We start from the raw sequence: 13383 nt of genomic DNA on the forward strand, positions 1-13383 counted from the left end.
CGCATATTGGTCCTTAGGTGGATTTGGACCACCTGAATATTGATTTTTTTTTTTCTTTTTTTTTTCTTTTTAACTTGCAATATCTGGAAATCTACGTCTTGAGTAGCAAATAGTATCCACAATTTCTGTAAATCAAGTGCAGTTGTCAATTGCTGCTGTTCATGACAAAATTTAAAAATTGTCTATGAAACTGTTACATTTTTGTTCTTTAATTGGTGTCATTAATGTGCTTTTTTTTTTTTTTTCTCTCTCATCTTAGGAGATAGCATTTTAGGAGCAGGTTCCTGTAATAGCCTCCCCATCTTCTTTACCAAAAAAAGTGGACTTATCACCATCTTGTCCAGGGAAAACATTTCTGTGCTTCCTGAAGACCTTGAAGATTCCCTGTCTTCTTCTGTTGCTGGACTGAGAAGTGAGGTAATTGTTGTTTGCCTGGCTGGTTGAAAACTGAGGGTAGAAACAAATGTTTTTCTGGCAGTTTTGAATTTTCACTGTGGACATCCTAGCTTATTTGAGTTTTAAAGTTTGGGGTTTTTTAGAGACTCATACTTGTAATGAAGGCAGTAATCAAAACCCAAGAAATTTTACATCATCTGCCAGTCTGGGTAATTTTTTTGTTTTCCTTTGTTTTGAAGTCAAGATTTCTATGAAATCTATTTTTTTTTTTTCACATAAATGTATTACTATATGTCACTAGGCCTGATATAACATGGCTGCAGATACTCAGATCTTGTTCTCACTTTTTGATTGCAATGGTTTCTTTAGTCTTTTGTGTCTGTTCCTCTGTGCATATATGACACTTTTTTATTATCACACTGTGAAAAGCTTGGAGGCTAAGCTGAGAAGGGCTGTATAGTGGCTGAATGTTGTTTCTGTTATGTTTTTAATATGGTCTTATAAATATATGTTAAAGTATTTTAATTGAGATTTTATGCAATGTGCATTTATTAAATTCTTATTTATAACAAATACGTTTTATTTAAAATGTATGTGCTGTGGAGTGGGAGGGAAGAATAGAAAAGTCGTTACAGTATAAATTAGAGAATATTTTTATGGGGTAATACTGAGCTGCAATCCTTATTCAAACTAAATCACCTTTTAAATCAGTTGTTACTAACTAGTATTTTAGTGGAAGACCTTTGTGGTGATTGCTCAGATGGAACTGTGTTTTTCTTATTGAACTAATCTCTAGTTAAATTTGTCTGCACTTACATTGTTTTTGTACTCATGAATACATTTTAAGTTATGTCAAAAATGTTTTGGTTTTTTTAAAGTTAAAATATTTTCAATTACCATTAAAAGTTTACCTGGTGGAATAAGCTGGTGAAATAAGTCGCTGTGTGACTTTCATTGTAATGTCTTTTACGGTTGGCTTAATAAACGCAACTGCTTTTTTATTTTAAATTTATGTTGTTGCTACTTAAAAAAAAAGGTTTTAATTTTGTAATGAAGATTGATATTTGTCTTTCAGCTGAAGTTCTTATTTGCATTTTCAGAGTCCTGTGTTTGATGCAACCAATAGGCTGGAACTTGTAGCTCAAGAAGATAAGACTAAATTACTGAAAGCTGCTTTTCTACAGTACTGCAGGTAGAAACTGCACTTGATTTTTGAGGCTTTGTCTGTTTGCTATGCTTGAAGGCACTCTGATATTTGAGTAAGAGATTGTCTTGGTAAAGATACTCTTGTGCTGTTTTAATTAAAGCTATTTTAATGACACATGCACATCTCTATTAGGAAAGTGTTGGATCTTACACTAGTGAAGTGATACGTGTAAACTTGTACAGTCTCCATGACTTTTCGCTTACTCTGCATAAATTCTGTGATGTTACATTACTGCCAATGAAACAACTTAAAACTTTGTTGTTTTGACTTCTTTATTCTTTTAGCAAGCGATGTTTTGTCATTAAAAAACATTCTTTCCTTCCTCATTTTTATTTGCCTAGCTGTTTCCAGTAATAGTTTCAAATACATTTGATTACTTTTTATGTGACTGTGAAGAATAACTAGCATTCTGTGGCAAGATCATAGCTTTTTTTAGATTGACTGATATGAGGGGAGTGGAAAGAAATCCACTGTTCATCAAACTATCCTGATTAAAGCAGCCTGACAGTTGGGAGGCAAGCGATGCCTCTGAAAGGCTGTATGTTGAGATGAGTGATGTAAACAAAGAAAGAAGAGGAGAGATAAGATGATAAACAGTTGTAGATTTAGATTAATTATACTTAGAGGGGATTGTTTTCAATATGTATTTAAAAAAACCCCAACCTCTTAAGACTAATCGCCTTAAAGAATCTTAAAACTTGGGAAGAACAGATTTAAGATAACAGGAAGTCGGAGTGCTTTTGGAATAGAACTGTATGTGAGGTAGAAGATTCTGAAGGGGATTAGGCACATATAATAAAGATTATCAAGACAAGATCTGTAAACATGCACAGAATTTAGAAAGAAAATCTACATGTATTGAGAAATACACATCAGTAAACAGAACTGCTGCTGGAGATGGCTGGAATCCTCAGGTGACTGGAGTAGCTATGGTCTGAGAGCACAGATAACAAATACAAAAGTTGATATCCCAGGGTGTGGACAAAAGGGTTCGAAACAGGGTCAGAGGAAAGTAGGAGGTAGCAAGGAAAACAATGTGAAACAGTATGAAAGTTTAATGTTATTTTGATTAATATTAGGGTTATATTTATGAAGCTAGAAAAAATTAATAATTTGTGTATAATATTGATTTAGATTTTCTTCCAGAAAAAATAGTATGGTAAAATGAATGGAGAAATCCTCCACAGGACAGATGTAGCAATGGCCTGTCCAGATGGCCAAGGAGCTGATGCAGAGCAAATAGTGAAAGGTTGTTTATTAGAAGGTTCAGTATATTCCAGGTTTTTTAAGTATAGGTTACTTTAGTAAACCTTTGTGCATTTTCTTGATGCACTGTTGTTTTTTATTTCAAGATATCTTGGTCGTATAAGCACTCAAACTGAAAGTCTCATGAAAAATAGAAATATTTCCAAAATCAGATAATATATTGGAATCACAGTATCTCTTCTCAGTTGGAATTCTATATTTTTTTAGTCACGAGATCAAATCAGTGCTTTTTGTGAATATTGGATACTTCTTACATAGAGTTCTTCAGCACAACTTCGTACCTTAGAGGCTGGAGCATTTGGATGCTTCTTGCTGTTTTACTTATTAACCTGAATAGAATAAGATGCTTTGAAATTATAACAAGAATAACATGTTAGATTTGCTGAACCATTTCCCTGAGAACTTTTAGTCTATTTCCATTTATGGGAGTGATTACATGTACTGTTGAGAATATTTTAAAGCAAGCAATAGAAATTTGGTGACTTAGCTACCAGAGACATCCAGACAGCTCTGTATGATGAATCTTTTCTCTTAAATAATAGTAATAGGGGTAATAAAATAAAAAGTGATTTGAAACAGTTCCTGGCTTGTGCTTTTTTTGTTTTATAAATCGTGCAGCCTACTTGCTTTAAAAGAATTGGAATACCTGTTATCCATAAGTGGTTTAAAGAGAGCCCAAACAATGGTTTATGTTTATAATCTAAAGCACTTCACAAAAGCACGTCAGAAAATCCTATTAATTGAGTGGCTCTTGTTCCTGTAATCCTATCATTTTTGTTTCACATAACTTTGTGTTTCTTTTGTTTCAGGAAAGATATACTCAATGCACAGAGCATGGTAGTTGAACTTTTTCCAGGTGACACAGATCTGGATTCTGATGGTGAACTGGACAGGGCAGTGACTCAGATCAGTGTGGACTTAATGGATGATTACCCTGCCTCTGATCCAAGATGGGCTGAATCTGTACCTGAAGGTAAACATGTGTTGGGGTTTTTTATTTGTTATGTGGGTTGTTTGTTGTGGTTTTTTTTTGTTGGGGGGTTTTGGGGGGTTTGTTTTGTTTTGTTTTTTTTCTTGCGTGTTGTGGTGTTGGTGTTTTGGGGGGTATTTTGTTGGGGTTTTTGTGTGTGTGTGTTTTGGTTTGGGTTTTTTTTGTGAAAAACAGTCCATATTACTCTAGATAAAATTACAATTTAATCTTTGAAAACAAGGCACAGGTGTCCTTAGCCCTCTACCACCACTAGATATATTTCCAGGAAGGCTAAAAGATGCATCTTATGACACTACCAGATAAACTTGCAGTCTACTGTGGTTAGGTCTTGACTTCATGTAGTAAATGCAAACAGCAAAGAAAATGAATTTCTGAGAAGGGTATTTTGTGCAAGGAACAGGTGGTGGCACTTCAGCGTTTCCATGATTCCTTATATAGTTCTAAATTATTTTCTACAAATAGATGTATTAAGAGAAAGTGTTTATTTGCTCGTGCTTAGACCTTTTGTCAGTGTGGCTGCACAGCTGCTGGTGGGCTCGGATCCCGGGAAGAATGAGCTCGTATCACTCTAGGGCATTGGCATTTACTTCTGCCTAAAAGAGGACTAGAGAGATTTATTTGGGGATATTTGTTGTATGTAAAGGATTAAAGCGGATAAATTTTCAGCAAGGAACTTCTTTGTTCATGCTTCCGTGTCTCTTATGAACGGTGTCAATTTGAAGCTGTCCCCAGGACTTCTAGGCAGCAGTTGCCAGTTACTGAGCAGAGACTTCAGTTTGAAAGTTCATGTAGTAAATAGTTACAGATGGATGATGCTTCCTGCTGTTGTTTCTGTATGGCAACCAGTTAGAAATTGTCAGGCAGCAGATCCTTAGTATTTTCTGAATCAACTTTATTTTTAATTCGGCAGCTTATCTGCAGTTATTCCTGGCTAAAGCAGGAAGTAAAAATTGCTAGCTTCTTGGAAATCGTCTTGCTAATTTTGCTTACAGTGATAGTTCTCAGGTTTTGTATCTTGGTAGTCCACGTCTTTTTTGTATAGTGGGGACCAAAACTGAACACAGTATTCCAGGTGTGGCCTGACAAGCGCTGAGCAGAGTGGGATAATGACTTCTTTGTCTCTGCTAGTGATGCTCCTGTTGTTGCAAACTGGCACCCTGTTGGCTTTCTTTGCTGCAGCAGCAGCACACCAGTCACTCCTACTGAGCTTGTTGTCCACCAGGATCCCCAGGTCCCTTTCCACTGAGCTGCTCCCCAGCCGGGTAGATCACAGCCTGTGCTGCACTCCTGGGTTTTGTTCTTCCAGGTGCAAGACCTTACACTTGTCCTTGTTGAACTTTGTAAGGTTCTTGTTAGCCCACTCTTCCAGCCTATCCAGCTTTTCCTGCAGGGTGGGTCTCTCTTCCAGTGTCCACTTCCCCACTCAGTTTGCTGTCATTGGCAAACTTCATCAGGGTACACTTGATCCTATCATCAGGATCACTTATGAAGATGTTGAACAGTGTTGGGCCTGATATCAGTCCCTGGGGGATCCCACTGGTCACAGGTTGCCAGTTTGAAAAGGAGCCATTTACTACCATCCTCTGGGTATGATGTGTCAACCAGTTCCACACCCACCGCACAGACAACTTGTCTGGACTGTAACGCATCAGTTTCCCTAGGAGGTGGCTGTGGGAAACCAAATCAAAAGCCTTGGAGAAACCCAGACAGTGTCCACCACTCACCCCACATCAACTGAGGAGGTCACTTTGTAGAAGATGATCAGGTTTGTCAAACACAATTTGCCCTTGGTGAGTCCATGCTGACTTTTCCCAGTCACGGGCTTCCTGAGGAAGCTTCTGCCGTCCTCACTGACTCCTTTAAGGACCTGATGGTCTGGACAGAAATGTTAACTGGCTCTTCAGGTGCAAGCTCACTTGAGGAACAAGTAGGGCCATGGTGGGCAGCTACTTATCTTGTGCAGAGGAATTGCAGAGGCACCGCGGAGTCAATTAGGTCTGAATGCCTGTGAACACTTCATTTTGTAGTAGCTGTGATCTAGGGCATAATGAATTTAGCAATAACTAGTCCATGATGAAGATAAAAATTTGAATCTGAATCTTACTAAATCTTGAATAAGCTGGTGAGCTGCTATTTTAGCAGAATAATGAATTGAGTGCTTCAGAATAGTTGTACTGATCTAAAGATACTTGATGGAGCTCTGAGCAACCTGATCTAGTTGAAGATGTCCCTGCTCATTGCAGGGAGTTGAAGTAAGTGACCTTTAAAGGTCCCTTCCATCCCAAACTATTCTATGATTTCTTCTAAAGGCTTTACTTCAGCTGTGATAGAGTTCACATTGAAAATAGCATGGTAAGTAATATATAAACGTGTGTACATATATTTTATTTTAAAAGTACCAATGCGGTAACACTAAAGATTTTTCTCTTTTTAGAAGCAGCTGGTTTCAGCAACACATCTCTCATTCTTCTTCATCAGCTAGAGGATAAGACAAAAGCACATTCCTTCTTCATTGAGTTTCTTCATAAGGTAAAATTCTAGTGTTCTTTTGGTATCAGCATGCACACAGTAGAGTATTATTTTGTCTTATAGTACTTCTTCCAGAACGCTGTTTAAAGTGCATGTGGTGCGTTGTGTGGTTTGTTTGTTTGTCTGTTTTTGTTAATAAAAGGTTGGTGTATTTGAACGTCTGAGCAGTTTTCCAGTACGAGGGATGCCAATGGCAACTCGGTTGTTGCTCTGTGAGCATGCAGAGAAACTGGCAGCAGCGATTGTTCTCAAGAATCACCACTCCAGGCTGCCTGATCTGGTGAACGCTGCTATACTGATGGCATTAAACAAAAGGGAGTGTGACATTCCACCAAGTCTTACACCTGCAGATGTGTTCTTTCGAGAGGTAAGAAACCCATTATTTCTGAATCATTGTATAGTATAGCATCCTCTTAAAAATCCATTCAACTTCATACAATTTCCCTTTGAATAAGGATGGTGAGGCAGTATTTGCCTCACTTCAGTGTGCATGCTTTATGTCTGCAGCTGAAACATTTCTTCTGACAAATTTCATGTAGCAGAACTGAAGTTGTTATGATTTCCAACTAAACTACATGGATGAGCATTGAAAAAGACAAGTGAAATTCTCTGGCACATCAGAAGACATATGCTAAATTATCATTTTTGAGGGGTGTACTGAAGAATGTGAAGCTTTCCAGATAGGAGGGCTGCTTTGAGCTGTCCTGGATGGAATTGTATCAGTTCAGTTTCTCATAATTTTTTATCCACTTTAACTTTAGTGAATCTAAGCTAGTTCTCAGTTTACGCTGCATTCCAGTCTTTATATCTTTCTTCATTCTTGAGAAGAGCTATCCCCAAAACATTTATTCTTAGGAGGCTTTTTCCTGTAGAGGACAGTACTTGCTAGTGGAGAAAAATAAATATAAAAGAAAATAGAAATAATAGTTGGCTATTTTAAAGCAGGTATCCAGTAAAAGCAGGTATCCAGGTAAAGTAGTATCTAGTATACTTTGTCTAACAAAAATTCTACTGCCAAATGTTTCAGAATAATATGGAGGAATATGCTTAATTAAAGTTTATGGAGTTGCTTTCAAAAAAAGTTTGTCGTTTGGGTTTTATTTTTCCAGACTTAAGTCCAGCAACAAGACAGTTCTTGTGTTCTAAGTATTCCATAAAATATAAGCTGGTGATTTCATTATCCATTTGAGTAGTTAATACCTTTTAATTTTTTTTGCTGTGGATGTGGTTTCTACTAATATTCTGTTTCTTTTTCTATCCAACTCACAACTTGGCTTTCAGATGTCAGCTGGTAATGGATATGTTTGTGCTCAGTGCAATTTTTCCTTGTATCATTAAGGTGTCACAGATAGATTCCATCTTAGAATGCTTGCTGGAAGAAGAGGAGCAAATCCTGAAAGATACACCTATTGAATCAATTGAGTGGGCCCAAATAGTTGTCAATGTGAACAACATCATTAAGGTATAGAACTGTATTGATGGGAATGTTTGTGGGAGGGGAGGGTAAATATTGAAGAGCACTCAGCAAATTGAGTGCAGTACAACTGGGTTACTGATATGAAAACAAAAGTGAATGTGCTTTTCACCTATCCAAATATATTAGAAAGGAAAAGGTGGTCTTACGCAGAATTAGGGACATTCTTTTTCCTCCTGAGCCACTGCTGAAAGAATTTGAGAAGTTGCAGCATTGTTGGAAGTTGTGAAAGCATGAGTACATAGCAGAGTGAAGAGCTTATGTTTGAGCACTGGGGTTTCTTGTGCAGTCAGTTTGTGCTCTTCTGTACAACTGCATGGTGTAGAAAGGAGGAGGATATTAAAAGAATATTTCAGAATTAGGAAAAACAACTTCTTTTACGGTCTGTGTATATGCAGGCAGACTTAGAAGTACTTCTGTCCTTCTCATTAAATAGGACATGCTACAAGCTGCCTGTCAGTATCGTCAATCTAGAGCCTCTTTATATAAAACAGGAGAGCTTCCGGAAAGAGAACCTGAATACATTCCGTGGACAGGTGAGAATTTATTATTACTAGTTTATTAATTGTCTATCCTAAACAAAAATATTTTTAATGAGTTTCAGAACACAAAAATTTCAATCTTAATGTTAAACTTACTGTTAAAAGCTGCTACAAGGTTGTCAGTAAGCAAAGGAGAAGCTGAAGGTTTCATTTGGTAAATGAAATGAACCAATGAACACTTATTTGTTTCCAGTATTGAAGATAATTCTTTAAAACTTGCATTGCAAATTTGACAACAAAAACAAAGTTTGGGAGACAAAGCTTGTTGTTGTTATTTTTTAGTACGTACTGGTTCTGGTTGGCAGACCTATGGGATACATAACATTAAAACGAATCATAAAGTGGAATCTATAACTGTTTTAAAAGGACTGATGATTCTCTGCTTCCTTAAGTGCTTTATTTTGATGGTTTAATGATATGAAAAACTATTGGAACAAATGTTTGCAGAAGCAAACACTTCCCAGTTGGTGCTTAAGCTTCCCTGTAGTCTCTACATATATAACGTACTTGTTTAGTGCGCCCAAGATAAAAATCCTTTGAAAAGCAGGACCTGTGCAGAACTATTTTTGTGTGTTATGTCTTGATGACTACATCCAAGTGTTTAAATCAAGTTAACAGAAGTTGCCTTTTCCTTGTGGGTGTTCCCTACTTTGCTTACAGATCATGCAAGTGATTCTTTTCTTCTGAGAAATAGCTGGCATTGATATTTGACAGTGTAGTTCTGTGTAGTTCAGGAGGTGGTTTTGTTTCTGTTCTTTTTTGTTTACTACATTTTGGCCAAATGTAATATGCAAAGGTAGGTGGGAGTATGTGTTTGGGTTGGTTGGTTTGTTTGGGGTTTTTTGTTGTGTTTTTTTAATTTTTTTTTTTTTTTTAATGAAAATGTTTATTAGCTTATTTTATTTCTGTGGGATTTTTTAATTATATGTAGTAATCTTTTTGTTATACTTCAGCAAAGATTCCTGTGGTGATAGGTTTATTGTTTTAATGTTCACTGTGTTGTTTCCCGAAGCATCTAGCGGCCTTCGTGCGGCAATAATCCGTCAGCACGGCGTCATTCTGAAGATGGTGTATCCCCAGGTGGACAGTAACCTCCGCAGCATGGTGGCTGAGCAGCTGCTGGCACTGCTGGATTGTTTTCTGGATGGCTACGTTTCTCAGCTGAAATCTGTGGACCGCCCTGCTGATCAAGAGCGGTACAGCAACGTGGAAATGGAATATGTGCAGAAAAGATCAGAACTCTTGTCTCCTCTCCGTAAGTACTGTCAGTTTTCTTTCGTGCAAGGATTAAAAGTTCCTTGCAAATCTGATGGAGTAAATGGCATCTGTGTACGAATTTTACTTGTTCCACATGTTTGCCTTCAGAGTGTAAATGGCTGTTTTAATGGTTTTTGGGATATTTACAAAATAGCAACAAATGACAGAATTGCATCCAAGACACCACCCATGCCCATACCTCTAACAGGACACATTACTGCTTGATGTTTTTGCTAACTTGTTATATTTTTCTGGCAGGAATTTATTAAGTGCCAGCTGGCTGCTGGTTTTCTAAATGTTTATATTGTCACTAGTTGACATAAATTTATATGCCTGAAAGTTTGTTTAGTGTTTATCAAGAACCAATTACTTTTCAAATCTTGATTACTTAATAATCAAACCCACTGTTTAACCTGTCGGGTGTGGTCAAATCTTTAGTGGGTACTTGAAAGCAAAGACCCCTTGTTAAGTGGAAATAACTCTGAGCAAATACATTTTAGTAAGCTTATAAAGTTTATTTTTTTAGACTAAAAATGAATGCTATAAATAGAACAGTTTAATAATTACTGTCTTCTAAAATTCTTAAACCTTAGGAAGTCTCTCTAAACTATCATTGTCAGTTTTACTGACATTTGTGGGCTCTGTTATTTGTAAATACATTTTATATCATGTTCAGTCTGAACTTAATATTTCCTCACAAAAAAGTTGTGTGTTCTGCTAACTCTTACGCATTTGAACCAAAATGAAGCATTTTAAATAACAGGTTTTATATTCAAAGTATGTTACCTTTACTTGCTCTATTTGTTATCAAAAGCTGTTGCCTGCTGCTTTGTCACTTTGCACAATTAAATGGATATTACTTCAGATATTAAGTCATGGGTTGACTTTTTTCTCTCTGCCAAAGTCGCAAATAGCAGATGCTGCTGATTTTCAGAGAAAATAGGATGTATACTGGCCATTTAGTACTCTAACCTTTTCTTCTTCCCTCTTGTATTGGGGGATGGAGTGGTAGGTATGTAAGCTTGCGTGCGCACAGACTATGGATGCAGTGAGGCAAATGTTTCTTTGGGAATGTGTAATATCTCCGTAAACACTTGATGTTTGTTTTCTTTTTTCTGGTCTCTGCTCTCAGTGACCCAACAGCCAAAGATAAGCTTGTTTGATAAAACTTCTTTTTGTTCTTGGTTACTTAGTTTCCCTGGGACAGTATCAGATGGCAGCTGCTTTAGCAGAGAAATACTGTGACTTCGATATCCTGGTGCAAATGTGTGAGCAGACAGACAACCAGGCCAGATTACAGCGTTACATGAGTCAGTTTGCAGATCAGGTAACTTTTTTTTTTTAATTCCTTTAGCCTGGTGTTTTATAATACATTTGCACCTGAAATGCTGCAAAAGTTATGACTGGGGGCATGTCCTGCTTTTTTTAATACATATGTATTTCCATATACATACGGGGTAATGTAGAAAATTGGAGTCAAGATTCACTGTGCAGAACTCAATGGTGTATTTTACCCTGAGACTGTAAAACAAGTCCTTAGTTTTTTATAACAACTGAGAGAAGTAAGGTTGTAGGTTCAGCTGGAGATGGGAGGGAATGTTTCAAAAACAGTGATAGCAGGAGCAAACTTACACATGAAAGAAAGTAGTAAGCACAGAGTTCTGAGGGGAGGGGGAAGAGACAGATAAATAAGATTTGTATTGTGGCTGATGTGATACCCGTTTCCATTCCTCATGTAAGAATTTACATTTGGCGGTTCCTTCACTTCAGTGGAAGGATAAACCCTGCTGTGTGTATCAGCATCTCTTGCACTGTAACTGATCCATTCTTTTAACACTATTTCTATCAGAACTCTTAAGTTTTTTTGTCAACAGGATGTTATTTTTGTGAGTGTGTCTTGTTTTGTTAAGCAGGTTCTTACCAATTGTATTTTGTGAAACGTTTTGCCTTAAAAGACAAACAAGGTATTTAAATGTAGCTTTATAAATCTACTCATATTCCTATTATCTTCAGAATTTTTCAGATTTCCTGTTTCGCTGGTATTTAGAAAAAGGAAAGCGAGGGAAGCTGTTGTCTCAGCCTATTGCTCAGCACGGACAGCTGGCCAGTTTCTTGCAAGCTCATGAACATCTGAGCTGGTTACATGAAATCAATAGTCAAGATTTGCAAAAGGTAGGGTTTCTTAATACAACCAAACCGAAATACCATATGTTAAATGAGCCGAGTACGTATACAAGTCGGAAATGATCTAGTTCTGATTTGTGATCATCAGAAGATGACAGTTTATCTAAGTGATTTAAGGGAGAGATGACATGTATCGTTAGTGCAGTTCCAACAGCCTCCTTCCAGGCACCCACTGGTATGTCATATAAGCCACTGCACCATGTAATGGAAATTAGGGCTGCTTTTCATCCCTTGTTGGTGACTTATATTTTGTATCAAGGAAGTTTTATGTGGCTATGTGATCAGCACTTTGGTGGAATTGAGAGTTTACAGGGAATATTAATAGATTAGTCATCAGATTATCCGGCAAGGGAAAAACTGAAATCTCAAAACTAACTATTTAAAGCAAAATAATTTGAAGGTATCACAAAAGTGATTAAAGTAATCAATAGATTTTCTACTTGTAGTATAAAAGCGGTATTTCCTTTTCAGTAGCTGATGTGCATGTGGATAGGTTAATGTGACATTGGATTCTTTTTTGCCTTGTACGCTGGCCTGTTGTTCATTCCCTACTTCCAGTTGGTCAGTCGCCCGTTCCTTCTGCTAGATTTCTGAATGTGTTTCAGTTTAGCAAATAAACTGATTCTAAAGAAATACTGCTCGTTTCAATCCATGTGCACATCTATTAAGCATGCAGTGCATGGAAATGTTTATCCTATTGCAAATTATAGGTTGATAATACCTTATGCCCCTTAAAAAAAACCCACACGCAACCCCAAAACAAACCAACAAAAAACCCCAACAAGCAACAACAACAAAAACCGTGTAGAGAGTCTTGTAACTTTCCATTTGTGTTAACTGAGTTTTTGTCTTTCACAGCAAAGCACTACGAAGAGGGAACAAGGATTCTAAAATACATAAGTAATTCAGTCTGGATAGTTTATTTCTGAGGAGGTGCTCAGAAATTTTCTATGTCCAGCAGGCATATAAATTCTTGCCTAAGTGTTTGGTTACTGCAGCGATTATGTGTAAAATGCTGGTTTTCAAATTCCTGAATTAACAAGTAAATCAATCTCTATGCAAAGTTGTCCTATCAAAGTGTATTTGCCTGGGTTTTATGGCAAAGCCAATTCATCCTTTGATCATAAGATAGCTTTTTGTAATTACTAATGAAAATGTTCTTTGGATATAATTGGAGTAGAGCTCTTTTTCTCTTCCTGAAGAGTGTATTGCAAGGTTTTAATGTGCAAGTTCTACAATTTTTAAAAATATGGGTTATAGTATTACAAACAATATCTGTCAGACTGCAGTTCAGAGTAAATCTTTATCTGTTAACCTTCTGATGTTAAATTCTAAAACTGATTTGTAACTTCTTTATTAATTTCAGGCTCACAGAACATTGCAGACTTTAGCAAATATGGAGACCCGATACTTTGCAAAGAAGAAGACGCTTCTTGGTTTGAGCAAATTAGCTGCACTGGCATCTGACTTCTCAGAAGATATACTGCAAGAGAAAATAGAAGGTAAGAAATAAAAACAGAGCAAAGTGAAGAATAGA

At 36.9% G+C, this 13383-nt stretch overlaps 1 protein-coding gene across 1 annotated transcript in view; it reads left to right on the plus strand.

Moving 5' to 3' along the window:
* NUP133 (nucleoporin 133) overlaps positions 1-13383 on the plus strand; it is a 35992-nt gene that overhangs the window by 12728 nt on the left and 9881 nt on the right. Inside the window, exons 11-21 of the mRNA XM_065630641.1 lie at positions 260-417; positions 1497-1588; positions 3679-3842; positions 6295-6389; positions 6532-6756; positions 7729-7851; positions 8300-8399; positions 9418-9660; positions 10856-10989; positions 11676-11834; positions 13213-13348. Of these exons, the coding sequence (XP_065486713.1) occupies positions 260-417; positions 1497-1588; positions 3679-3842; positions 6295-6389; positions 6532-6756; positions 7729-7851; positions 8300-8399; positions 9418-9660; positions 10856-10989; positions 11676-11834; positions 13213-13348 (1629 nt within the window). The remainder of the gene's footprint in view (positions 1-259; positions 418-1496; positions 1589-3678; positions 3843-6294; positions 6390-6531; positions 6757-7728; positions 7852-8299; positions 8400-9417; positions 9661-10855; positions 10990-11675; positions 11835-13212; positions 13349-13383) is intronic.

Source organism: Caloenas nicobarica, chromosome 3, assembly GCF_036013445.1.
Source record: "Caloenas nicobarica isolate bCalNic1 chromosome 3, bCalNic1.hap1, whole genome shotgun sequence".
In the NCBI taxonomy this organism is placed as follows: domain Eukaryota; kingdom Metazoa; phylum Chordata; class Aves; order Columbiformes; family Columbidae; genus Caloenas; species Caloenas nicobarica.